This window comes from Phallusia mammillata, chromosome 6, assembly GCF_965637545.1.
Source record: "Phallusia mammillata chromosome 6, kaPhaMamm4.hap1.1, whole genome shotgun sequence".
NCBI lineage: Eukaryota > Metazoa > Chordata > Ascidiacea > Phlebobranchia > Ascidiidae > Phallusia > Phallusia mammillata.
Genome location: NC_137257.1, coordinates 24,263,234 through 24,290,508, shown reverse-complemented (window position 1 = coordinate 24,290,508; position 27,275 = coordinate 24,263,234). Strand labels below are relative to the sequence as shown.

Below are 27,275 nucleotides of genomic sequence, written 5' to 3'. Positions count from 1 at the left end.
TGCCTTTCTTTTGCAGCTTGGACAGGTTGGGTAATTTCCGATAAATGGCACCAAGAGCATAGGCGTTTGCAATGGCAGTCATTAATTTGCTTAGTCAGCAACTATTGTCATGGCAAACGCCTATGCTCTGTTGCGCCATTTAGCAGAAATTAGCCAACCCGTCTAGTGTGGTTTCTTGTCTTAGCTACTAAGACCTAGTAGCTCTACCGATTTATGCAGGAGTGTGCCGTGATTGCTTGTCTGCATGGACGCTTCAGGGCTGATCCCAGTATAAATGTATATAGCTAAGCTAAAAATAGACTTTCTGCCCTTTTTTGCAGCTTCTCTGCCAGTGACGTTTTCTGGTTACTTCGGAGGTTGTTTAAATCCTGATGAGTGCCCGGAAAATTTGTGCGCAGAAATCGATCGCCAACTTGCCAGCGTCGACAACATAACGTAAGATTCGCGGTAGTAACGCCATTACCATGGACACTAGCAATACAATGCAACCATGGCCGCACTCAAAGTAGATTGTAGTTTGACGAATTTAAGAAAAAAAGGTGTAATCTTTATTTTCATTGTTACTTTATCAAATTGTTATATTTTGAACGTTTTTGTAAAACAGCAAGGACACCTAAAACACGTGACTTGTCGAGTATACAGGTGTCCTGTTAATATTTTATATTTCTTTATTATTTCATATATTAGTCCAACATTACGCCAAAAAATGCATTATGTAGATTGTAGAGCATGTTATGTGATTTTATATGTAATCTGTTTAATTCTAAGGATTGTTTTGCAACAGCGAGTTTACATGAACGTTTGTTGATTTACATTCAAGCTCTTGCGAAGCCCAATATGTTTCCAACTGCACCTCAAACACCGCAACCAACGTCACGGAAACGACGTCACAAACCACATACGTCACTGTGACCGCACCAGAGCACTCCTCCTCCTCCGCTTACACCTCATCCTCTCAAACAGCGACGACCGCGTCACCAGTAATCGAAACACAAACATCTGATATAAAAACAACAACTGCTGAGCAAAGCACAATAACGGCACCAAATACCACGACCACTACAGGAGACGTTAAAGTTCTCAACTCGACCACGCCAGTTTCTGAAAGCCAAACTGTGGCTGCTACGATACAATCAACGACTTCAGGAACAGCTAGACTGTATGAAATTAAACTAGTTTTGCTGTCACTTGGTCTTACTTTGTGCCTGCCTCTTTACGTGTAAGTAAGGTCGTCTTGGGCTGCTGTTTTTTGTAATGTTAGCTGTAAATTGAGTGGAAATACTTGGTTTCCTTAAACTCATAACGCAGATAAAGCTTAAATTTTAAGCCAAATCTCAGTCGACCAACCAAGTTTCGTATACTTCATATTGCAGTTGGAAGTCCAAAAATCGTGTTTTTATGGTTGACATGGTCCGAAAATGTACACACTTCATTAATAGGCCATGGGTTTTCGGGAGAAAAAAAGGGTAAAGCGCCAAAATCGTCTGCATGACAAATGCTTATTTTCTTTACGCTATCGTACATATCTGCATGCCAATGTATAGCAAACTTGTCAATCTTAACATGTTCGTCTCTTGCAGTTTAATGCATTATAAATGTAAATACAAAAAAGTTGTATATTTTGTGAAGTTTTGATTATTCTGCTCAAAGGTCATATGTTTACATCATTTCTCGATAAATCTGGCGCCCCGCACCATTCGGCCAGGTTTTGTGTACATTTGAATGCTTTTTTTCTTTTTTTTCACGAGGTTCGAACTCAGGACGCTCCCGGGGACGAATCCCGATCAAGGTTGTTTATGTCTGTATATGGGTCAGGCGCGCCGGACCATTCGACCAAGTTTCTGCCCTACATTTCAATGCTTGCATATGCGCCACGCACACCGAGTCTTTAGCGTCACCTAGCAATAATCTTATACTAAAACATTGGCCGAGTGGAGGCGCTGTCATAAACTCGGCAGACGCGACGCGCTTCTGTAACTAGGCAACGCATTTGAGCTGCTTCCTGGTTTTTGCTCCTGCTCGCAATCCTCTGATATTGTTGCGATCCTTGATTTTTCTGGGATTATTTTGTAGGAAGACGGATGTCTGACGACTTCCGAATAAAGAGGAGGCTGGTCCGAATACCTCCGGGATCGCCGGGAAGACGACCTGTGATGGGAAGTCCTCTGAGAACCTCCAGGATTAGCAGGATCGGACGAGTTTAAGTTTTCGTAGATACGATCTATCCACTGATCAGGTTCTGCAAAAGATTTAGTGGCATTGGTGGAAATAATTTTAAAACTGTCCTTGTACAGAAATCGTCCTTAACCAACGTGGACTCAATGCAGACGATTCAAGTTACGAATAATCATAGTAAACGCAAGCTTTTAGTGCAATGGAATCAGTTAAAAAATAGAATTATTTTCCTTACCGTACTGTATGCAGACTCTTATTCCCGCAGCCAGCAAAACAATACTTAATACCATCATCACAATCCCAGCGAACCAATCCACCAAAGCAGCAACGGCAATTGCACCGATAAATAACAAGCACCCGTGTGTCATGGAACAATACGACAACCGCCTAAAAAACTTTCGTCTGTTTCTGTCTCTTCTTATTCTGTTTTCAACGTTTCTTCTGATTCTGGCCATGTCCTGGCGTTCCTGATCATTTATCAGGGAATCTACAGTTGCCTCGTGTCGCCCAGGAAGTTGTGTTGAGTGATCACGACCTTGAGGTCCATTGTGCGAAGTTTGTGATACTGAGGTGGAAATTGGAGGCCCAACCAGCATAGCACCTGTATAATTTGTTGGTTTCAAGCAGTGTTTGTTGGGGTATCACACATTTTAAATTACCTTTTGTAGTTACCGCCAATCGCGATCTGTGAAACGGCCTTTTTTTCTTTTCTTGTGTCACATTTTGTGAAGGATTCAATTACACTTCTGGTGCAACTTGGTGCGTTGTCTGAATTTCAAACCTTTGCTTGTACAGAAATCTCGCACAGCCAAGAAAATAATGATACGGGCAGTTTCAGTGCTTTGCTAGAGCCAATTTGTCGTTAGCCTGTATGTATTTCCAAAGCATTTGACAACAGGACTGGCTACATTTGTTATCCAATCACACTGGTAATTGCAATGCGAAGATAATTATATCACCTTTAACAAGTGGAACTATAAATATACAACATTATCCTTAATACAAAGTTAAGCCCAACACTTAAGATAAATCTTACTTTGCATTTATTCTGTTTAATTTAATCAATTCTTAGTTAAATCGTTAACTGGTCTGGTTTTCCAAACAAAGTATAAAGGCTGGTTTAACCGATACAAACATCAGCAAGCTTAGGTCCATCGCTAGCAGCAGTATCGTTATAAAACAAAATAACGTTTTCCTGTGTTACAACACAGCAAATAATTTCTCTTCAAATTGTGTATTATTGTATAGTTTACGTATTTCCGGATACGTTGCTTCCTCTTATAGTGTTTTATCGCTGCGCTCTGGGAAATACGAAGCAGCTCGTTCTGTGTCTGTTGGCTTGGACAAGCAGGAACGACTTTTACGTATTAATTATTTTTAAATTTTTCCGTCAAAGTATATGTATTATTGCTTGCAGTCACTTTTAATATGTGCTTTAACGGTTGTTTATCATTACCAATAAAATTTTGAAACGCTTTAATTGTTACAAGTTTTTATGAACACATAAAGAGATATATACCAAACAGTAGCACACCAATAGGCCTACATTGCCTTAAGTGTCCTTTATAGCTTGCCTTGTTTTAAAGCTTTTGTTTAACCGGTCTAAGCGCACTTCTGAGTATATATTGTCTAAAGATTTCCAAGCCTCAAAAATGTTTAACACTCATTCTTGTTATATGCTGTGACTACCCTATCTCGTTCTGTACATTGTTGTATGTACACAGGTTGTGCTATTTGATTTTTATTGAGGAAAAGAAAGAGTAAAAGCGATAGGGCTACTATTAAATTTGTAGAATACACACATGCCGAAAATATATGTTTATAAAACTCTAATTAAAGGTAATCACACGATATATCGCACTCATCCAGTTCAACATTCACACAGTTTTCGACGCGTACAACAAAAGTTTCAGCACTTTTGTAAGAACATGTTGTAGTAGTTCAAACGTTTAAGTTGAAAAGCGCCAGCAAACTGCCCCAACTGCTCGCCAACGACAAGTCGTGACCTCATCGGTTTATTACGTCATCAACACGTCATGTCGCCGACGGCAAGGAACTGAAAAGAGTGGGTCGCAATTTCGTACATTTTTTTAGAGTCAGCCAAGATAGAAGCCAGAAGATAAAGAAAGAGAAACTACGTAATCTACGTGTTGACGTCATCAATTACACGATGACGTCACACGGTGCCGAAGTCAATGTCGTTGTAGGATGAGCCGTCCGAAAGCCTTGAAAGAGACATTAATTTTAAAAAATGATGCGCCCAAGTAATAACTTATGTATTATGGTAAAATGCAAATAAGCAGTAAAAATTATATGACGTCACGCGGCCTCACCTGTATTTGTCGCTGCCACGGCTGCTTCCGAGTCTACTGTGTTCGCTATACTGCAAGTCGAGCCGATCCCGACGACTTCGAGTGCAGTGGACAACAGCCACTACCACCGTAATTATTAGCAAAACACCCGCAACCACCCCCACCACTATAGCCGCCACGATTGCTCTGTCTGTAAATTGAACATATGAGGGTTAAACATTGGTATTATGAACAGGTCTGTGGTGAAAAAATGCAAAAGCAGCGGTTGTACAATGCAGCACTGAAGTCTAATTAAAAATTAACATAACCATGCTGATATGGTGATTTGAACTTCGGCAACACATTAACAGATGTACAGTATTGGTGTGATAAGCATTCTCATAATTTGATTTCAAAACAGGAAAAAGGTAACCAACAATTGGTTAAAATCTGTTTAAAAAACTTAAAAACATTAAAGGATTAACTGAACTTCTTTATCACAAAACAAAATGCATATGATGAGAGTGGAACAAATAAGCTATGTGTAATTACAAGAAGTAAATACAAAAAAACAATTTCGTTGTGAGTAGTAACCAGAGCGATATGGTCAGTTTTCGCTTGCTGGTATTTTATGCTGCAAACAGCCGTTAAACAATGTTTTTGTTCATTTGTTAAGGTTTCTGTACGACGTTTAGTCTGACAAATTGTTACTGACCGGCCGCCAACTTATTACTGAGCCTCATGCATTAACTTTTTCTCGTGCAAAGACAATAAGGAGTGCCTTTTTGAGTGTTCATGCAAAGTTTTACAAACTTTTAAAGGATAACAGCCTCTGCAGTTTCAATGAAAAAAATGTTTCTCCTTTAAAGCAAGATTTTATCAAAAGTTAAAGTAATAAGCCTTTAAGACAAGCTAGAACATTATCGTTGAGCATGAACCAGCCCAAAACCCCCTAATTTCTAACAAAATTAAAAGATATTAGCTAAAAAAATAAAGTGCAAATAATTAAACAGTTTGTTACTGCATGCAGTGTTGTGCAAATATAAAAGAACGCATAGCTCATTACGGAAATAATAGTGCTGGAAACAAAGTTATCAAAATGCATCATTATGACGTCATCAGGAAAACGTATAGATTACGAATGACGTCATGCTATAAAAGTCAATCATTTTTCGAAAATAAATAATCCAATTCAAGTTGGCGCGAAAACTTTACACATAGTCAGAAGTTGTCATTTTGACGTCAGAAAAGGCGCCTAAACGTCATGACGTCATCATACCACGTGACAAACACGCCGATCAAGCAGGAAAGAGTAGAAGGTTAATAGACTTGAGATTGCTGTTAAGAGTTGGTGCCGCAGTTATTTCACGCAATCAAAAAGGTATATTACTTGTAAATCGCCAAAGCGATAATTGCAACCAGAACGATAACTCCCAGGATTAGACCCACGATTAGCCCGATCAGTGCTCCGCCTGAAAGATGGATTTGGCCCAATTATTAACTGACAGCAAAAAGGCTGGAAGTACATAGTGACTATTTGGGTACAAATAAGTGGTAAAAGTAAGGCAAAATGGTCCGCCGTTCCGGTAAAAAAATATAACCAGAACAGGTGAAGTATGGGCTATATAATAAATCTATATAAAAACATTGTTTAATCTTAGTATTTTCTTGGAAAACTCTGCAAAACATTGTTTAAACATGTTTTCATGTTAAGGGCTAAGTAGCTGTTTTATAGCTATATTTACTGATTTTATTGAGATTAAAGATAAAAGGACATTAACAAACCCGAAATTGTAATTGGAAAGTCATTGTACCACATTACTGGTAATAATACAAAGTTCCAAAGGAACCTTTTTTTTATCAAGGTTTACATTAAAACAACAACAACAATTATGCATGGCACTGGACCTCATTAAAATAACGCCGAAAATGGATACCAGGCAATTCGGCTTCAACAAACAAACGAACAGATTTTTTTAACGAATTGGATTTTGTTGTTTTCTACTTCTATGTTGAAACAAGGAAATTCAGTCTACGTTTTTAAGAAGCTAGCTTCAAGAATTGTTTCCATTGCAGAAAACAAATCTTGTTTTCAGTAAATGCTACCACGTGTTAACGAGAACACTTGGTGACAGTACAGTGCTTGTCCAGCATTCACATTGCAGTGACGACGTAAATAATGATGGTTGTGACGTGCATATAGCTCATGCGGTTGCTCGTTTACCGGTGAAATTAGTTCGTACTACAAAATTAGTTCAAAAATGACACGCCAACAGTATTTCCGATCGAACTGTCAATTATTATTTGACAATAGCTTACATTTGACAATAAGCCAACACCCAAACAGCTTAAAACCCAAAATCAAACCAAAACCCATCACCCAAGGGCCTATAAAATAACCAACATTTTTCTAAAAAAGAGTCCCATCGTCAGTAATTAACGGATTATAACATATATTAACACCAGGCTTTAAAAATCACTGCTGTATAGTGGCCGTGTAAATTTGACAAATGCACTCTAGGTTTTCACACTGAATACTTACTCGTGCTTTCACATCTTGCACCTTCATACCACTGTGAGCAGCTACAAACAGGATCTTGAGCCAGTGTAGTTGTGCAACTTCCTCCGTTAAAACAATAACTTTCACCATCCAATGTACACTGAGGCTCGCAACTAAAACAGAAAACAATTTTATTTCAGGTTCTATATGATACAGGTTCAGAGCAAGAATTTGCATAAGTTCCATGTTTGAGATCTTGGATAAAATGGTGTTTTTAAGACTTTTTTGAATTAAAAAACACACATAAAGTAACTTAGATAACAAGTTAATGTTATCCTACAGTTAGATCTTCGATCGTCTGTGCATAGAAGTTTATGTTATTAAAAAAAGAATCATTCGATCGTCTGTGCATAGAAGTTTATGTTATTAAAAAAAGAATCATTCTTTTAATGGTAAAAATAAAGGCCCAAATAGACGTAAAAAGCGACATGCTTTGAACGTTTCGGCAAATGGTCATGCCATCACCGAAACGTTTGAACAATAAAGCATGTCGCTTTTACGTCTATTTGGGCCGTTATTTTCACCATTAAACTTATGAACAGATCCGTTCGTAGTGTTCCAAAGAATCTTTCTATAACGCTATTGAGAAATTTGGTTGGTATAGAGAGGTATGATAAAACATATGTTTGTTAATTAATCATGTTAATCGTGTGGCTTATGTATGTGAAATAAATTACCTAACGTTCAACGAAAAAAATAGTCTCTAAAACGCATAAGTTTTTAGTTAAGTTCAGAATAATTCGAGTTGCAGTGTTAAAACTACTGAATTAAACTAGCATACGATAAAACGATTACATGAAAAAAGTTGTCTGTACTTACATCCTTCCTGGGTTTGTGGTGTTCTTGTCTCTAAAACCTCCCTGGCACATACAGGTGAACCCAGGATTGACGGACGCATCAACACAAGTAGAGTTTGCAGGGCAATCGTGATACATAGGATCTTGGCATTCAACAAAGTCTGAACACACATTGTGTGGGAATTAAAGCACTGCTCAAAGATTAGAGGCCCAATCAGTGGTTATCGAAGAGTGTTTTGCCAGAAGAGCTTTATAAAGTTGATATTATGCCTGGCGGAAGCATCATATATACTCTGTTGTTTTCCATTAGAAAGCGTGTAATAACGTTTAAATGCAGCGCGTTTGGTTATGATCAATGCCAATGGGTCCACTTTGCGCTTAACATGGCACATCTATTTCGGACTGGGTATTGTTTTAGTGAAATTGGTGCGCTATGATATCTTTAAGAACCATATTAAGTTTTTTTTTTTTTAATTTGTACTTCTTATGTAAAAATTGAACATGTTTCTTACTTGTTATGGTCAGATCCGTGAGAATGGGGTCGATGTCAGCCAGAGTAAGAGTTGCCAACCTAGCGCTTGTGTCATTAACAGATGTTACGTTGGCAACTCGTAAGTCCGCGTTTGCAACGATACTTCCAGACGAGAAAGTTAAGGTGACAAATTCCACAAAAACTAAGCTAATTTGATTGAACGCTTGGATGGTCTGTAAAACAATAAGATTGTCAGTTCCACCAATCCACAATTGGATTAAACGTCTAAACTTAAAATAGCCTACAGCTTAAAATAGCCAAGTTTACGACAGATTTCAAAAATCGCTTTTTTGAAAAACTTTTAGGTCAGTTTTATTATAAAAATATAATACATTTTGATTATTACAAGAGTTCACAAAAATAAGTTAAATTTGGCATGCTATATTTTGTCCATACATAGCCAGTAATTTTATTTCAAACAGATTGCGTAAATTGTATGAAATCAAAGTCAACAATCTTTCACTTACAAAAATTCGGATTTGATTTCTCATTTGCGAATATGCATCAGAAGTTGTGTTAAGAAGGTTCGAGTCGAAAGTTCCCTGGGTAGTCATCTGCATGGTCATGATCTGCGTAGCTGTAAAAAGAAAAAAAATAGGTTGATTTTGCAAGCAGGTTTCCCACAGTAAGCTATTAAAACTGTGAAGCTTTGGTAGCTCGGTTGTTGCCACTCACAAGAAAAACTGTTCAAAACTTATGACAAGTTTAAAGATTAAATAAATGTTAAACACCCGGAACCCATAGATGACAAAAATTAAAGTAGAGGTGAGAGATGAGTTTATTTCGCTTGGTGAACATAGCGACACAATAGCACTAAAACAATCACTAAGCCGAAAATAGCTGCGCAACGTTAAGACGTTATTGAGCGTGAAACAGTTGATGGGCACAATTGGTGGATGATGATTTAACACGCTGCAGCTACACCGTATTATTAAGGCATTATGTTTTTTGGGTTCACAAGGAAGTGAGGTTGGCGTATAGTGGGTAAACACGACTAGGGAGGGAACGTTGGTGGGACCAGTCGAGGGGGCCCTATTAACTAACCACCCGTGTTAGGGAAAGAGGGTGGGGTTCGACAAAAAACGAAACCACCGAAAGAAACCCTATCGGATAGTTTTAAGTGCCGAAATAAAGGATACACAAGAAATGTAAGGCATTCGGTGTTTAAACATATAAGAGAAATATACTTCGGTTTAATCGAGCCAGTGAATAACCAAATAACAAGCAACTCACCCAAACATGACGAACCAACTTGAGTTGTAAACAGTGGACAGTTTATAGGTGTTGGTGTCGTGGTTGTTTGGGTTGTCGTTGTTGGTGCTTCCGTAGTTGTGGGTTCCTCAGTAGTTGTGGTTGCTTCAGTTGTGGTGGTCGTAACGGCTTTGGCAAAAAATGACGATTAGAAACAATATCTTGCTGCTGTGAAAATTTACAAGAGCAAAAACTCATCCTTTTTTTTGCTTATTTCCCTAATATAATTTGTTTTGCTTATTTCCAAAATATAATTTTTTTAGCTTAATTCTCAAATAAACATATTTTGGGATTTTTTTAACAGAAGATTTAAAAATAATGTCATATTTTTTACCAACAAGGGTTTGGAAAAACATATTTTTGCTTACAGCATACAACGTAATCATTTTTTAGAGGGCGGGAGAAATGTTTTAAATTAAATGCAAGATATTTTCTAACAAAACTTGTACTGTACTTGCATTATTTATACGACGAAGTAGCAACTGATTAAATCCGACTGCAATTACAAGCCAGAGAGCAGAATTGCCATCTCAGTGCATGTTGTTTAAAGTCAAAGGTATGCACTTACACAGTGCATTGTACTTGTGGGCGAAAAGTTAGTGTTGCTAGAACCTACTGTTGTTAACAAGACTTTTAAATCAGCTTACCTGTCATGCATCTTGTTCCCTCCCATTCTGCAGTGCAGGAACATGTGGGATCGACAGTATCAACAGATGGTGTGCATGTGCCTCCATTCATACAATAAGATGCACCATCCAACATACACTGATCTTCGCAACTGCGAAAAAGTAACTAACATATTAAAAAAGTACAAGCTGGGTCGTTTAAAATTACTTTGAAACGTAGTTTAAACCCTGCATTTCCGAAAAAATATTGCCATTGCAAGAGTACCACCACGGGTTAGATTTAGTTTTAAACATTACGACAGGTTTATTGTCATATAATTTCGACCTCTAAAAAACAGCCGCCCATAAACGTACATTCTCACTGACACCTTATTTATTCAATTGTAATTTTTATCGGCAAGATTAATTATACTTCCCGAAAATTGCAAAAAATACTATTATAACTGATAGTCGACAAACCGTAAGCTTAATATTACCCAAGCCAATTCTACTATTAATTACTTGTAAAGGTCAACATTCTGACACACATGCATTTTTTGTAGCACTTACATTCTTCCTGGGTATGAAGCGTTCTTCTCTCTATAGCTGGGCAGGCATTCGCACATAAAACCGGGGTGTATAGCAGTGTTTGTGCACATAGCGTTACCCGAACAGTCGTTGGTTGTCGAGTTCGAACATTCGTCAAAGTCTGATGAAAAACAAAACATCAAATGAATCTACGCATAAGTAAAATCACAACAAAAAGTATTGTCTAGGTCACTGGTTTTTAACCTTTTCATTGTCGCCACTCATAAGAACAACCAGACTAATTTATTGCCCTTAAAAAAAACTAAAACGGGCAACTATGATGAGGTCACGAAATCAAAAAATGATGACGTAATTAGCCCCTGAAATGCCAAGATACCCTGTTAGGATTAATAATGGTTAATTAAGCTCAAGATAGGAACAACTGGTCTAGGCCAGGAAAGGGCAAACATGCGGCTAACAATTTTACTACTTTGTGTCACATAACGTAAAAAATATTTTTTACCTCTCAAGGCATCATTCTAGAAATAACAAGACAAAAAGTGTGGTCAATGCTGTCTCTGTGATTGGCAAAATTACTCCGTAAACATTTGAGCACTTTTCACAGAGCAAGCGTATTATGCAGTGAGACGTCTCCAATTAACTGGAAATGTTTTAGACATCAGTTGAGTTTTGAAAATTTGAACAAAAATCGCGTTTGTTTTTCACAATAGGATAACTGTACTTCGAACAAACTTTAAATAACTGCTGTTGGATAGGTAACATTTCTTAAAACATAATCAAACACAATTTTTTTCAACGCACTTGTAACATTGATCGAAGTTACATTATTCTCTGCTAGAACTGGTAAGGTCCCATTCGCAACGACAGTTTCAATGTCAGATGCAGTCTGGGTAACATTTGTCACATTTCCCATCTGCACATCGGCGTCAACAATAATACTTCCACTTGAGAATGTGATGCGCACAATGGTGATGAAAGTGACTTGGACTTCATTCAACACAGCTGTTATCTAGAAACATGCAAACGTTACTTTGAAACGTGTCTCATAACTTTGCCTAATATGTTCAAATATATCAAGGGTTGCCATACCGTCCTTATTTCTGAGAAATAACCTTGTTTTTGACTTAAGTCCTTATTTTGCCTTATTTTTAAAAAATTACAAGTCAAATCCCCAGGTAGAACTAGACCTAAGCTTTTGTAAGATGCAAGAAGTATTGTCTACGAACAAAGATTGGCTGGAACAGATTTCAAAAAAAATCTGGCATGTGATATGTCATCCCTCGTATAATGCAAAGATTTGTTCTAACACGTTTAATTGTTTCGTTTCTTATAAAAGTTTAATTTTTCGGTTGTCCTTGTTTTGGGGTCCATGACGACGGAAACCTTGAATATAACACATCACTTGGATAACCGGGTTATGCGATTAACCGGCCAATTTTGTTCTCAATTTGTTACGGAATTTTGCTACGGTAATTATGCGACTAACCGAATTTGTCTGATCCCGTTGTAATGTGTTTTATCCCAACACATAACCCGCGTCCTATTTTTTAATTCAGATTCTGTAAAATATATTTTGGGTAGAGATTTTTTGCATTAGCCATTATTTAGATTCAAAAAGGTTTGTCGAATTTACAAAACACTACGCTTGTCTCGCACCTTTTTATCAATCTGTTAGGTGATTTAAGTGGTTACAAACGTGTGTAACCGATGTGGCCCCTTATTACACTGATGATGACAAGAACATTTGCCAAAACATTAAATAAAAAAGCATGTAGATTATTACGTCTATATGCAGTATTTTTTTAAGGTGTTTTGGGCAAATTTCTCCAGCGGTTTCCCAAAATTTGGATATGGCTATTTTTTGGTATTTAAATAAAACACTTGCGGTCTCTTAAAACTACTTAGCAGTAACCCAAACCAAACCTTAAAAAACCTGTCTATATGGACCGTTATTTTAGTCATTAAACTTATGAACACATCCGTATATAGTGTTCCAAAGCACTTCATTGAATCACAATACCACTTAGGGTAATGAAATGCCGAAATACTTGATAAAACACGCTTAAAATGCACTAATATTTATATATTTCAAATTTTTTACTTACTATGATGATCACTCTATTACGTAGAGCAATGTAAGCGGCACTTGCCGTGTTGTTGAGATCAGGTGTAAAAGTTTCCGTTATAGTCAGGGCGACTGTGGTGACCTGGAAAGCTGTAAAAAATATTTGCAAAGATTATGTTAAAATAAAAAACATTGTAAAAAAAAATTTATTGCTATTAAATAGGGTACAAAAAAAATATCGGTGCTATAACTCTACTACAGAAAAAAAGTTTAACCCCTCAATAGCGTGCGCAACACTCTTTAATATAAAATTTTAGAATATTTTGGACAAGACTAATAAAAAATAATCGTTTGTGACGTTATAAATATAAATGTGTTAGAATGTCTAATATTAATCGCTTTCTCCAATGATAAAATAAAATACATTGCGCTACACTCGGTGCGTTATCCACTAAAAGATTGCAACGCTTCTTTATGGTGTTTGTAGCTAGGTTTAACACTTCTAAAATACTTTATGATAACCATATGTTTACCACAGTTATTAGCGCTATAATGGCACTGTTAGCTCTATACTATACACAATAAAAAAAAAACGTTACTTACGCATACAGGTGTCACCAGAGACGATAGTAAATGCCGGACACACGATGGCAGGTACAGATGGTGTAGTCTCAACAACAGGAGCTGTGCTCGCTTCTGTTGGAGGTGGTGTAGTGACTGTGCAAAAAACACATAGTCATGACTAAGCATTTTGTGCAAGAAAAGGTGGTTGGTGGAGTTAATACATAGAACTAATTTTTGTTTTCACAGAAAATTCACTTCACACAAGACAAACTAATACATAAAAGACAAATATAAATAAGAAAACTTAAAGCATGCTTGTCAGTATTGAGGAAAAAAAATGAGGTGTAATGGCTATTATAGGTAAAAACAGTATGAGTTAGATATTTGGTCATGCAAGTTAATGATATAGCAAGCAAAAGTACACAGTTTATGGCAAAAGATGCAATTTGCATGGTAAAAAAATAAATTTTCTACAAAAAACTAAAGACATAGGTTTGAACGTTAGTTTCAAATAGAAACGAGAAGAAGTCAAAATAGAGACGTTATGGTTTGTTTTTTGTTCTATCATGAACAGCAAAACAAAAATTAAAAAAGGTAAAGAAAAACATAACCGACATACGACCATTAAAAATGAATCAAAATTTGAAGAAGAAACAGGCAAACATGGTTAGCAAAGAAATGCAGAAAAGATTTTTGCAATTCGCATTCGAAGAGTTGCCAACGTTAATACCAGGAGGAGTTGTGTCCACTACGGCAGCTGTTGTTGTTGTTGCCACTGGGGGCGCTGCTGAAGTGGTTGTTGCAACTGGGGGCGCTGCTGTAGTGGTTGTTACCACTGGGGGCGCAGTTGTTGTGGTTGCCACAGGAGTTGTGGTTGTAGTAGCTGTAGTGATTGTCGCAGCAGAGGTTGTTGCAGTGGCTTCACTGGTTCTTGGCACATCTCCAGTGGTGGTGCCGTCGGTAGTGGTGTCAGCTGGTGCCGCTAACATTTAAATCAATCACGGGCCACGTATTATTATAATTGGACTATTATAGCGCAAATCACAAAAACACAGATTGTGAACAATTTTCCTGTAACTTTGCACAAACAGATAACACCACAAAAGTGTTGTATGTTCGCATAGACAAAGTAAAGTTTACCTGCAGTTGTTGTTGGCGGTGCCACGGTGGTGACTGGAACGGTAGCTGAAAAACAAAATTTAGTGTTGGTTACCCGGTTAAAACAGCAGCCTTACAGCAAGCTGGTTGACAAAAAATGGATTATTCACAAGGAATCTCCAAAGTTTACATTTTAACATTCAACATTCTTAAATTTTAAAAGTTGTGTTTGGTGAATATTTTACCATGCAAAGTTTTAACAAAATATACAAACGTTTATGGTTTGGGCTATCTGGTTAAAAATCTCTACAATAGATGGTAACCAAGTATGTTTGCGATTTCGACAAGACCTGCTATAAGACCGATGTTTCATAAATTTTCTGGTGCATTGGAGACCACTGGATTAGTACATGCCGAAAAGTACGATTTGCAGCCTTGCCACAAATCTATTTTTTGCACAATGGCAGATGTACCAATGAAATAAAAAGATTGTCACCAATCTTTCTAGCACAACGCTACACTAAAATCAAAACACCATGCTACAGTTGACAGCGTAAAAGCTGCAAAAGATGCAAACACTAACATTTGCCTAATGATAGGTGTTGCAATTATCTTAAAGAACTCAGCCTGAGCTGGTAAATGTGCTGATTTAAAAATCACACATTTTCTGCCAAACAGCAGCGAAAATGAAAAGCATAGGTGAATCGCAAGCCTTTGTCAAACAGCAAATCTTTGTTAAATGGCGTTATTCCTGTCAATATGACACCACTCTTTTTCTGCACACAATCTACTGAAAACAATCATTCAGCCTTTACAGATTCAGCCTAAGCACGATGTCACACACCAAGCCTGATTGCAAACATGATTTATACCAGTTGCATCAGAAGTAGTTGCACCATCGGTAACTGGGATGTTTGTTTCTGCAGTGGTCACCGCAGTGGTTGTTTCTGCAGCGGAATTGGTTGTTTCGCCTTCAGTGACTAACGTGGTTGTATTTGCAGCAACACTGGTTGTTTCTACAGCGGCACTGCTGGTTTCTGCATCAGTACTGGTTGTTTCTGCAGCAACACTGGTTGTTTCTGCAGCGGTACTGGCTGTTTCCCCTTCAGTAACTGACATGGTTGTTGCTGCAGCGGAACTGGTTGCTTCCGCAGCGGCACTGGTTGTTTCTGCCGCGGCACTGGTTGTTTCAGCAGCGGCACTGGTTGTTTCAGCAGCGGCACTGGTGGTTTCTGCAGCGGCACTGGTTGTTTCTGCAGAGGTACTGGCTGTTTCCCCTTCAGTAACTGACACGATTGTTGCTGCAGCAGAACTGGTTGCTTCTGCAGCGGCACTGGTTGTTTCAGCAGCGGCACTGGTTGTTTCAGCAGCGGCACTGATTGCTTCTGCAGGTGCACTGGTTGTTTCTGCAGCGGCACTGGTTGTTTCTGCAGCGGCACTGGTTGCTTCTGCAGGTGAACTGGTTGTTTCTGCAGCGGCACTGGTTGTTCCTGCAGCGGCATGGGTTGTTTCTGCAGCGGCACTGGTTGTTTCTGCAGCGGAACTGGTTGTTTCTGCAGCGGCACTGGTTGCTTCTGCAGGTGAACTGGTTGTTTCTGCAGCGGCACTGGTTGTTCCTGCAGCGGCATGGGTTGTTCCTGCAGCGGCACTGGTTGTTTCTGCAGCGGCACTGGTTGTTTCCCCTTCAGTAACTGGCATGGTTATTTCTGCAGCGGCACTGGTAGTTTCCCCTTCAGTAACTGGCATGGTTGTTTCTGTAGTGGTCACCGCAATGGTAGTTTCTGCAGCAACACTTGTTGTTTCGTCATCAGTAACTGGAATGTTAGTTTCTGCAGTAGTGCTGGTTGATTCTGCAGTGGTAATTGCAATGGTTGTTTCTGCAGCGACAGTGGTTGTTTCTACTGTCGTTACTACAATGGTTGTTTCAGTCACTGTACCAGATGGTGTGGTTTCCGCAGGTGGAGCGATGGTTGTAACTAATACGGTGACTTTTGTGTGATGAAAACATGCAACGAAAGTATACGTGTAGCAAACATAACAACAACAAACTAAAAGCGACAGACGACAACTATATTGCAACAGAAGCAGCTAAGAAACTTACACTGAACGGTGGCTTGGGAGCTTCTAAGTCCAGCAAGTTCACTTTGGACTGATATCGTGTACTCAATCCCCGGTGACAGGCCGCTGAAGGTCACTTCATTTCCCATTACTTTATTTAACAGATAAAATCAATGTCCATTACAATGTTTAGGGGTGTTAATTGTCAGTAAAGCGAAACATTTTCAAAAAGTCCTTTTTAATGTTTCAAAACTTTAAAAATTGGAACAAAAGCCGATAAAAGTTTATTTTAAACTATTCTTCACTCCATTTTAATCATTTATAAAGCCGGTAACAGCATAAACTTCTAGGCTAGATTCGTTAATTGTAGAAAAAAATACATTACTCCACTTTAAATTCTAAACGTAGTTTTACTGGCGTACTAAATACACTGGCAAAAACTATAGCTCGATTTTCTTATTGGTGTGTTAACTTTGAAACCATTTTTTGCACCTGGTGTCGATGTTGGACTAGATGGTGATATGCTGGTGACGAAACTGGTTACTGAACCAACATCTGGTGCAGACCACGAAATCACCACATCACCATACACTGAATCTGGTGTGGCTGTCACATTCATTGGTGGATCAGGAACTAGAATTACAACACAATAATGATTTTTCTAACTTATTCTAATCTTATTATACGTGTAACAAAATCTTGTTTCGAAACAAAATCTGGTACGACAATCATAAAACGATTGCTAAACAAGGAATACAAACAGAAGAAAAAGCTTCGACTTGTATTTTTTCAAATAAACAAGGTATGCGATTAGGATCCTGTTCGTATTTGTATTGCCCGTAAATTTTCAGTCATTTATTTTGTCCATAACTATACAACATGATTTGGTATAAAACGTGATTTGTTAAAATAGAGCCCAAAAGTTAGATTGACGCAAATGAAATACGTCACAAATGTGGCCGATTGTGCAGTCAGACCTGAACCAAACACTTTTTTTAACTTCCCAAACAGGTAAAAATAGCCTGACCCGACAAATTCGGGTTTATGTAAACATTTAGTTTGGGGAAAATGACGGTTAAAGTTATATTTTCATTTACGATTTACTATGCTTGTATTTTGTCTTTTCTATTATTTGACTCACCTGTGTATTGTTGGACAACACTTGCGGAGCTCACATTTACACCAAACACCGTAAATACAGACAGATTGTATTGTGTTCCTGCTGTCAGGCCGTCCACGATGAGCTTTGGAAAAAACTCAAAGTAACTTTTACATTAACCTCAACTGAACAAAGGTACATATAATTCTGATAAACATATAGACAACACACGCACACACCAAACAGACAAACAAATATACTTTGACAAAAAACAGACATGCATATATATACTCAAAACAATAAACATACGACTGACCATAACAAACGCACAAAGACACAAAATAAAAAAAACAGAAAGTACAATCAGACAGCAAGACAACTACAACTTACTGTTATTGTTTCGCTACTGAGGTCTGCTGTGGTGAAATGTGTAGGTTCAACAAATATTCTATATCCTGTCACAGGAATATCTGCAGCAGGTCTGGTCCACGACAACTATTGCATAACAACTTAGCAGTTAGACATTAAGCCCATTCGCCGGACATAACAATGGTTTTGTCATATCTAGTTTATCATGTGTAGAAAAATAAAAAAGTGTATAATTTGTATAATAGTGCATAGAGAATTTATTGTTTTTGCAAGGAACGTATCAGGAGCAAGTAAAAAGCCTTTTGGAGTTAAAATCAATGAAGTATATCTTTGATCAGGTTTTAAAGGGAGGGCACAAATGTAACTTGGACGTGTAAGAACTGGTAACTTACAGCTATTGAAGAAGTAGTAACGTCTGTGCTGATAATTGTCGCGATAGTTGGAGGTTGCAGCGCTGGGAAGGTGGTAAACATGCGAGTGGCGGTGTCACTCATCGCAGTGCCAGCAGTGGATCGGATAAAGACTGCAACGGAATAACACATGGATTTTACACTACACTATTCAATAGAAGACCAATGTTATTTAAACCACACACCACACATGCTGAACAGTAAAACAAGCATTGGCGTTCTGTTGAACAATATGTGAAGTGTGTTTGTAAGATAATTAGTGAGACAACGTTGGGTCTAACCATTGGCTTTTGATGGGTTAGAGCAAAATGGCGAGGTTGTCTAGGGGACATACGCAGCCAACATTATTTGAACATTTTTACAGCATTGGTACTACATCGCAATGAACTATAACCATGCCGATAAACCAACTCAAACTCCTCCCTGCAATCAATTACAAAACTGTAAAAATCCACAAAGACTTTAGTGCAATGCAAACACCAAGACAATGGCGCAAAGAAATAAACTAGTTGTCATACGATGAAAGTGCTATGCAATGAATATACCTTAAAGATTTATCTTCACCAAATTACTGGGATGAAATTACCAAAGGGCACTAATAATATATTGAAAAAAAACTCATAAACACATTAATGTTAAGGGCTTGTTTCATGTGAAGCATGAACTTTATGCTAATTTCCTGGCAATTTATGCTAACTAAAACACAGACGAAACCGGTTAATCGGATAATCGGGAAAACGCTTGGTAAATTGTAATCCTGATCAACCTGTTTTATCGGTAACGCAGTTTATAGCTGCCTGTTATGCATTACTGACATGTGTATGTTGTGTTGGGCGTCAGGCCGACAAAGGTAGCTTGCGTTGCTGTCACGTCGAACGTTTGAAGTTGCAGTTCTGTTGTTGAACCTTCCTCGTTCAAGTAAACCCTGAAAAAAGCATGTTTGTGTGAAAGCTGAAAATAGACGAAAAAGCGACATGCCTTATTGTTCAAACGTTTTATGATATACTTATGACATCATCAGTGATATGAATGCCACATCAGTTACATTTGTTAAAAAACTTGACTCGCGTAAAAGTTTGATAAAAGGTGCGAAACAAGAGTCGTAAAATAAAATAGTGATGCGAAGTTGTAGGGAAGTGTATTTGGAACGTTATTTTCCTCATTAAACGTATGAACAGATGTATAGTGTTAAATTTAAAAGTTAAAAAGATTTTTCTCAAGAAACACTTATCTTAAAAACTAAATGGCAAACTTTGAATTATTAGTCATAAAGTTTAATCTTTTTTTCCATCGAGCAAATGAGCTGATGAGTAGCATAAAAAATACCGAATATTTGACTGACCTGAAACCAGTTGCGGTTGTTCCCGCGCCTGTCCACCGAATCGTGATCGAAGTAAGGGTCATATCTTCAGAAAGGATTGCCCCAACAAAAGGAATGTTCAACACTGAAACACGAAAACACAAGTAGTGCATTGTGATTTATATCATAAAAAACAGCTGTCATTATACACCAATTGTTTTAGTATGATGTGACTTATAGAGCAAATTACTAAATAAAAGTGATTTTTGCCTATAGTTTTATTTGGAAGTGGCTAAGTAAAAGCGTGTTTACTAATGACTAATTCCAATACATTTGATAGTTTTTACCCTTCAGTTTGTGCAGCTTTTCATTGAAGACAACCTACACTTTAATGCCGAACCAAAAAAAATTCTACACCCTTAAAACGATGTCAACTTATAATCGAGGGCGGCTAACAATAAAAAATGCCATAAAAAATTGTCTGGTGGTAAAAATGTTCACTTACATGTACAGCTCGTGCCCGGAGCGTTGCCAGTGGCTGATGTATCCGCATAAAACTGATTGCATGCACAACTAAAATAATAACAACATAGTTTTTTAAAGTTTGCAGTTTCACTTACATCGCAAAACTATAGTTGGTTGCAATACTATTCTCTATGCTTTGGGTCTTTCCTTAATTATTCCCCCAGGGGCTTATATCTAAGCCTAAGTACGGTTTTTTCAGAGGTAGTAATATAGGTTACTTGAAATTTGCTGGTGTCTTTGATGTTTTTGAAATTTGCTTGTGCCTTTTTTTTGTTAGGCCTATGGGAATGCGGAAAAATTTGCAGAGAATTTGCACTCTTCTTTTATTACCTGAATGATCCCTCGGTGTTGGTGCATTGAGCGTTTTCATCACAATTGTCTACCGCGCTGTTGCATTCATTTATATCCGAACAAAGGGTCGCGTTCACCCGGGAGAAACCTAAATATATTTTTACATATATAATTGAAGGAAATAAATAAATGTTTATTTGTGTTTTTGTGTTTTTGTAACCGATGAAATCAGTGTTTACAGAAAAAGAAAGAGTTTAGAAGCAGTTTATCTATTTGAATAATCATTAACGACGTTTATTTAATTAAAAAATAGTGTTTATACTTTCTAAGGAACAAGGTAAAACAATTTTTTTGTGATTGTTAAATTCTCAAAAAAGTGTTTTTAGAATACATTATCAGCACCCTTTAATCGTATATATCAATGATTTTATTTTATGCATGAGTAAAATTGTTTATGGTGGAATGATTTTGCCTGTGGCAGTTTGCCAAGGTCTATCAGTTTAGTTCTTGACCTTGTGTTAGTGTTCAGTTGTGGTTGACTTGGTTCTTTACTGAGAATGTGTTGTGTTCTACAATTATGTTTATTAATGATCAGCTTATGTTTCTTTTTGAATAAACAATGAAATAAGTTAACAGTTGACATAGAAAAAAAACATGACATAGCAACAGCAAAAATACCCGATCGACACATGCACTCTGCTGTGCCCGTCGCATTTACGAAGCAATCAGAATTTATACAAGCTGCCATCTCAGTATCATTACAAGGCCTGTCCGCCACACAAGTTTCGTTGGTCAGCACAAATCCAGCAAAGCAAGAACAGTTGAAACCACCTGTAGACGAAATTACATTGAATAAACTTCTTTACACAGTTTCCCACTGTTATAAGCGGGAGAAACACCCACAAAAGCAAACGTGAAAACAATATTTAAGAAAAAATCTTTCATTACTTTCTGATCTCCTTTCTAGAAATACAGTAAACCTCGGTTAATTCGGAACCGTTTTGACCAAAAAATTGATTTACCGATGTCTTGCCACATTACAAATCATTTGTACCCCAAATTTTTTTCGAGAAATACATAATAAACAATTTGCAAAAAAATCGTCTTTCTGGTTATTTTTACCATCAATATTGGTGCAAGCCTGTTGGCAGGATGAGGGGTTAAGACACTCGTCCACATCTTCACAAGTCAATGCATCGCTACCAAGTGTGTAGCCGGTACCACACGAACATACGAAGCTTCCTGCAAAGAAAAGTCGTGAAAAGGTTAAAGAAACTTGCCAACATTTCGATATCGGTTTTCATACAATCAGCGGCAGAATTATGATTGCATGAGCGATTTGTTAAACTTCTGCAATAAAGTGTTTTGTTTTGTTGTCTGGCCGTTTTGTTTTTGATGTTTTTGAATATTTGATTGACACCATTAATAATAAACCCACAAACATTACAAAAAAAAAGATTAAACTTATCAACATAACATACATATATCCAACACAGAAATAGGGAACACATTTAAGAAAAGTGACCACAAACCGTTGGTGTTGGTGCAGTTTTGACTACAATCGCCCCTTCCCCCGTTCGGCAAACACTCATTGTTGTCGTCACAAGTGGTATTATCGTTGTTCAAAGTGTAACCGGTCGTACACGAGCAACTGTGGTGTAAATGACATATGTTATAAGTTTGGAAATGCAAAACATATAAAAACAACTATATATTATTGAAAACTGCTGTATTAAGTGGATGTTACTGTAATAAAAGTTAAATGGGTTATGTCATTAACCGGATTGGGCTGCACTGTACAGAACATCGACAGATATGGGAATATACCATGCTCTTGAATCATCATTTTTAAACCGAGTTGAGCCCCAATTTGAAATAAACCTGTAAGAAAAATGTGTACAACGGTTTCACAACAGACCTAAATGAAGCGTCAAAGTTTTGGCACATTCCCACAGGTCCTGGTGGACAAACTGCTGGATCTGTTTCACATTCGTTGACATCCACACATGCGCCGCCGTCCATTATAAAGCCATCGTTGCACGGACAGCTGTGAAAGTTAAGTTTGTTCGAAATGGGTTTGGAAATCAATATGGAAAATAATAAACATATGAAAGAAAAATAATTACGAAATGAATATACAACTACAAGTACAAGTAAATAACTACAATTAATTCAGTTATAGTAGCTCTTTAAGATGCTTAAAACACAAAATGAAAGATATTTTTCTTACTGGGATTAGCAAAGTAATTTATAAGATATTTAAAACAGGATTTCAGTTCTAAAAAACACGTTTATCCGAAATGTAAGATTATACCATTTGATTCATGTATCATACGGTTCGGGCAAAACATTAAAGTTATGTTGATTCCTAAATAACCTGAAGCTTCCAAAGCTGTCGACGCAATTGCTGTTGACGTCAGTGCACGGTGATGTCACAGCAGTACATTCGTTGATATTTTGGCACATAGATGCGCTGTCTCGCTCAAAGCCAGTGGCACAATCGCAACTGTAAAGTAAAGCAAACACGTCAGAACGGTTTTACACCTAGTCCTGTTTTCAATCATTTTTAATGTTTACCACATTGATGACAGAAACCTGTGCTTGAGATGTGCATGCTCAATTAGAAAAAATAGGTTTTACTTTAGGGGATCATGGTTTTTGAATATTTTTTCATATTTACCGGAAGCTTTGTGGCACGTTTACGCAAGTTTCAGTTGAAGCGTCGCACGGGTTGTCCAAACATTCATTGATATCAATACAGTTTCCAGCAGTTCCGTTAAACGAGCCCACTCCGGTAAGTCCGCTTGAACAGTTACATCTAAAAGTTGACCAGAAATGTCAATAACAATTATTCCTAAGTTAGAAATAAAGTGTTACAGTAAATTATGTAAATCATGCAACTTTTAATAAATTATGTAGTCATTTACTGTTGTTCAGATTTATTTTAATCAATACAACTCCATTTAAAAACGTACGAAAAGCGCCTATGTCACTAACACGTTTCAACGTACAAAAACATTCGTTTGTAAAATCTTTTAAAACATGAAACTAGTTTTGCGTCATAATAAAGCGGTACCACTGGTTTATACAATGATTGTTCTCATATATTAAAATACGGGTGCGCTGTTTTTAATACTGTTGGACCAATTACGATTAACATGAATAGACTGCAGGCCGTATCTATTTATACAACACAAGTTGACTTTACTAGTTCACACTTGAGTTAGAAAACAACCAGCAAAACTCGCAAGTGATTGTAGCCACATTGTCAAATAACAGAAAATTAACCACATTTAGTTTAGAATCTAACGTCTCCACTGGCGGCACAACCTTTTTATGGTCGTTTTTGACCGTAGGCTGCTGGTTGCATACTAATCCCTGTACATCTCATGCATTATTTCAGAGTCATAAACAAATTGGTAACTTCTTATCAACCAAGAGATAAGCAGACCTGTATGAGCCGGGAATGTTCTCGCATATTTCAATTCCAGGTGCACAGGGTGAGGTGGCGGCACTGCATTCGTCAATATCGTCGCATCTGGTGTCGTTGGACGTGGAAACAGTGTAACCATCATCACATCTGCATAACGCCCTGTCTAAAACTGACAGACATCGCTGCTCGCATGGAGAACTAAGGCAGGCTGCAAAAAAGTAGATATGATTATGTAAGGCAGACCAATTTATGGCAACTCTCCAAGGTTTACAAAGTTTCTCTATAATACTTTAGTTGTAGGAAATAGGTGGGCATTATTACCTACCGGACGTGATACTTATTAATTATGATGGCGTTGTTAGTATGTTGCTTTAAAGCAAATCTAAACACTGCTATGGGATCATTTGGAATTCTTTTCTTAAGACTTGCTGAGGTTGAAGACTGCTACCAAATGACCCGCAAAAAGTATATGTAAAAGTAAATGTACATAAAATTAGAAAACAAGTAAAATCATACCATCTGGATCACAACTCATAACGGGGTCACCAATGGTCCCCTCAGGGCAAGGTGCGCAATCAAATCCAAAATCTGGTGCTACACGGTCAGTGCAAGTTGTGTTGCAAGGTGATGGTGCACACTCGTCTCTGTCACTTTCGCAAAACGTCCCATCGTATGCTTCTGAACAAGAACACCTTGGCACCTGTGGAAAATAAAGTTAGATTTAAGTTGGACGTGATTTAGTGTTGTGAATTGTTTAGTAATAAAATTGAATTAGTGAAAAACTGCAGGGGTTCGTAAATTCAATAATATTGACATGTTTTAATGAACAACTTGCAGATACAAAAGCATAAAACCATTTAGTGATAAGTAGGCCTCATAAAGTGACACCGAGAAGACATCACTTTGGTTCCCAAAATATATTTTTTTGACCCAGTATACTTTGTGCCCAGTCGTGAAATCGAACAGATTTAGTAAAGTATTTTATCTTGTTACTTTCAACAAGCCCTAATCACGCAACATATTCCCTGTACGATCAATGTCTTGTCACCAGCTGTCCTGATAAGACCTTTGTAGGGCGAAACAGTGTGCACGGTCTATAACTTTTGTTTGGGGTTAACTTTTTGCAGCGTTCCGTAGACTTGACACATTAATTGTTTCAAGGAGTATGAACTGTATAAAAGTCTTAATCATTACAATTAAGTTGTAAATATATTTCTTTACACATTTTGAAGTGTTGCGAGTGCACTGGCATAACGAAATAGATAGAAACGGCTTTAATACAATACCCCATAGTTCCTGACGGTTTTTAAAGTTTTTAACACGGTTCCAAAACAAACAATTCACTTTAAAACACTTACAAAGAACTGTTTAGTTGAGTCGCTGGTTGTAAACCCGTTTTGACAAGTACCATTATTGACACAAGCACATAAAGTAACTTCAACAAACAAGGTGCTTCGGAATCCATCAGCATCTGTTGCTTGAATTCGTACAGATATCGGTGTAGCAGAAGTTGGCGTCCATTCGAATATACCAGCTGTTGAGAAAACAAAACAATTCGGTATCAGAACATGTATTAAGTTGAGTTTGGTTTACTTCGCATCATAAAGCAATCATAGCACCAGACTTCTGGTTGACTCTTGCTTGATAAGAAAACAAAACTATTCTAGAACAGGGTAACTGCGGCCCGCATATCAAATGCTGCCCATTAATTAAAGGTTGTGCAGCCCGTGAAGACATTTGGATTTTCAATGAAGTGTGATTAAGTAAACAATTTCAGTGCGGTGCTACCTAGCACATACATTTTTTCTGGTTTTGAGCAGCACATCAATATTCCCCTGTCTACGTCTATCATTTATATGTTTTGTCATTTTTGCAATCCCTTTTTCAAATATTGCCAATAAGGCCAATCTTAGGAATAACACTGATATAAAAGATTAAGAATAAACCTAACATATTTCCTCCACCAAAAAAAGAGAACGCATTTTTGAAAACATTGACAAACCTAATTTCGGGGTCCAATCAAAACAAGAGCAGTAGATACAGACAAATTTTTGCAGTTGGTTTGGATAAGGTTTAACGTTGTGTAACTCATTTTAAACACCAAATATCACAACTTACACTAAACATATGTTTGTAGTTTCACAAAACTGCATACAAAATCCGCCCATATTACTTTTAAAGGTAAGCCTAATTAAGAGACACGAATTAAGTCTGTAGTGGGACTTTCATTTATTCAAAGTTTCGCGTAAAACTTTTCTATGCCAACAGACATTTTGTTCAATTATTTTGTGCAAATTACAAAAAAAAAACAATTCAACTATTTGGGGGTCTTGGAAAATGTAACTATTGCTTGTTACGTCATTGTTGTGGGATGTGCCAAAACCGCAAATGTTCTGTTTGGCCGAGCAAGCACGGTGCATTATGACGTCACAAAAATCCCCTTTCTACGTTTTAGCTCTGCAAGGCCTCTTACGTCACCGGCGGTTTTTCATTAAGCTGAACATGCTCATAAAGTACACGTTTTTCCATCATCTAGTGCATTTGAAAAATCATCCGTTTTTGTTAATAAACTCCCTTTAAAACACTAGTTACATATGTTAGCAGGGCATGAATATGCAAATTTAACGCTCGGGTCAGTTTGTGCAACTGCTCGCCGAGCACCGACCATTGAAAACAACGATGCTCGGTACCGAGTACTCGGGTTCTGGCCCGGCTCGGCCCATCCCCAGTCATTATGGTAACCTTTGTTACGTGGTTATGGTAACCAAAAACACGGTGTATTCCAACCCCGATTTCTGGCCTGATTGGGGTGCAGTCTGGTTTATGCACAGAAGTCCAAAAGTAAACCAATCAAAAATCGTACTCACTTGAAGATATACTGGCACTACTGATGTTAGCAATCTCTCCAGCCAGACTATAGGTCACAGTTGTGCCTTCAGGGTCTGTTGCGGTAACTTGCACGGAGAACAACTCATTGATGTTGGGATTGATTTGCAGTGGAGATTGTCCAGCAAATACCGGGGGAAAGTTTACTAGAAAAAAACATTACCATGTTTAGTGAGATTTTTAAACAATCCTTATAAGTGAAATTAGTTTGTTTTCTAATACAAAGCGGAGATGCGGGTCTCTTCACAGTTTTACTAATAAGTTATGGTATCATTTGCTTCTGTAAATGGAAGCTTACAGCAATCTGGCCTGGGTTAGAACCTACAAACTTGCGAGCAACAGATGCGCAAACCACCAACAAAATCTGGCCTAACAAATATTGATCTGTCCAATTGATAAGGGTTTGTTAAAAAATAA

The 27,275-nt window shown here is 37.6% G+C and overlaps 2 protein-coding genes across 2 annotated transcripts in view; both read right to left on the bottom strand.

Annotated features, from left to right (window-relative positions):
• Window positions 1-1,507: 1,507 nt before the first annotated feature.
• On the bottom strand, window positions 1,508-3,096 carry LOC145233190 (uncharacterized). The gene is made up of 3 exons (XM_080097868.1): window positions 2,835-3,096; window positions 2,411-2,776; window positions 1,508-2,239 (listed from the first exon to the last, which is right to left on the bottom strand). Exons 2-3 carry the CDS (start codon window positions 2,769-2,771, stop codon window positions 1,944-1,946), a joined length of 657 nt encoding a protein of 218 aa, XP_079953994.1. The 5' UTR covers window positions 2,772-2,776; window positions 2,835-3,096; the 3' UTR covers window positions 1,508-1,943.
• Window positions 3,097-3,909: 813 nt separating this feature from the next.
• Window positions 3,910-27,275, bottom strand: part of LOC145234546 (uncharacterized) — a 30,083-nt gene continuing 6,717 nt past the window's right edge. Inside the window, exons 8-40 of the mRNA XM_080099260.1 lie at window positions 26,840-27,004; window positions 25,331-25,506; window positions 24,489-24,672; window positions 23,991-24,180; window positions 23,220-23,357; window positions 22,917-23,045; window positions 22,458-22,586; window positions 22,072-22,190; window positions 21,662-21,781; window positions 21,218-21,370; window positions 20,579-20,687; window positions 20,229-20,296; window positions 19,766-19,868; window positions 19,239-19,348; window positions 18,406-18,536; window positions 18,035-18,139; window positions 17,687-17,789; window positions 17,038-17,178; window positions 16,589-16,696; window positions 15,537-16,535; window positions 14,120-14,308; window positions 13,429-13,542; window positions 12,866-12,975; window positions 11,562-11,769; window positions 10,782-10,920; window positions 10,254-10,384; window positions 9,589-9,735; window positions 8,823-8,932; window positions 8,336-8,528; window positions 7,846-7,984; window positions 7,009-7,139; window positions 4,509-4,677; window positions 3,910-4,400 (exon numbers count right to left, since the gene is read on the bottom strand). Coding sequence (XP_079955386.1) covers window positions 4,352-4,400; window positions 4,509-4,677; window positions 7,009-7,139; window positions 7,846-7,984; window positions 8,336-8,528; window positions 8,823-8,932; window positions 9,589-9,735; window positions 10,254-10,384; window positions 10,782-10,920; window positions 11,562-11,769; window positions 12,866-12,975; window positions 13,429-13,542; window positions 14,120-14,308; window positions 15,537-16,535; window positions 16,589-16,696; window positions 17,038-17,178; window positions 17,687-17,789; window positions 18,035-18,139; window positions 18,406-18,536; window positions 19,239-19,348; window positions 19,766-19,868; window positions 20,229-20,296; window positions 20,579-20,687; window positions 21,218-21,370; window positions 21,662-21,781; window positions 22,072-22,190; window positions 22,458-22,586; window positions 22,917-23,045; window positions 23,220-23,357; window positions 23,991-24,180; window positions 24,489-24,672; window positions 25,331-25,506; window positions 26,840-27,004 — 5,309 coding nt within the window. The 3' untranslated portion in view covers window positions 3,910-4,351. The remainder of the gene's footprint in view (window positions 4,401-4,508; window positions 4,678-7,008; window positions 7,140-7,845; window positions 7,985-8,335; window positions 8,529-8,822; window positions 8,933-9,588; window positions 9,736-10,253; window positions 10,385-10,781; window positions 10,921-11,561; window positions 11,770-12,865; window positions 12,976-13,428; window positions 13,543-14,119; window positions 14,309-15,536; window positions 16,536-16,588; window positions 16,697-17,037; window positions 17,179-17,686; window positions 17,790-18,034; window positions 18,140-18,405; window positions 18,537-19,238; window positions 19,349-19,765; window positions 19,869-20,228; window positions 20,297-20,578; window positions 20,688-21,217; window positions 21,371-21,661; window positions 21,782-22,071; window positions 22,191-22,457; window positions 22,587-22,916; window positions 23,046-23,219; window positions 23,358-23,990; window positions 24,181-24,488; window positions 24,673-25,330; window positions 25,507-26,839; window positions 27,005-27,275) is intronic.

Bases quoted from the DNA above. Each gene is read 5' to 3' on its own strand.
- LOC145233190 (XM_080097868.1), bottom strand. From the start codon at position 2,771: ATGCTGGTTGGGCCTCCAATTTCCACCTCAGTATCACAAACTTCGCAC. The intron at 2,240-2,410 runs GTAAGGAAAATA...AATCTTTTGCAG, and splicing joins AAGAGTCTGCATACAGTACG to AACCTGATCAGTGGATAGAT.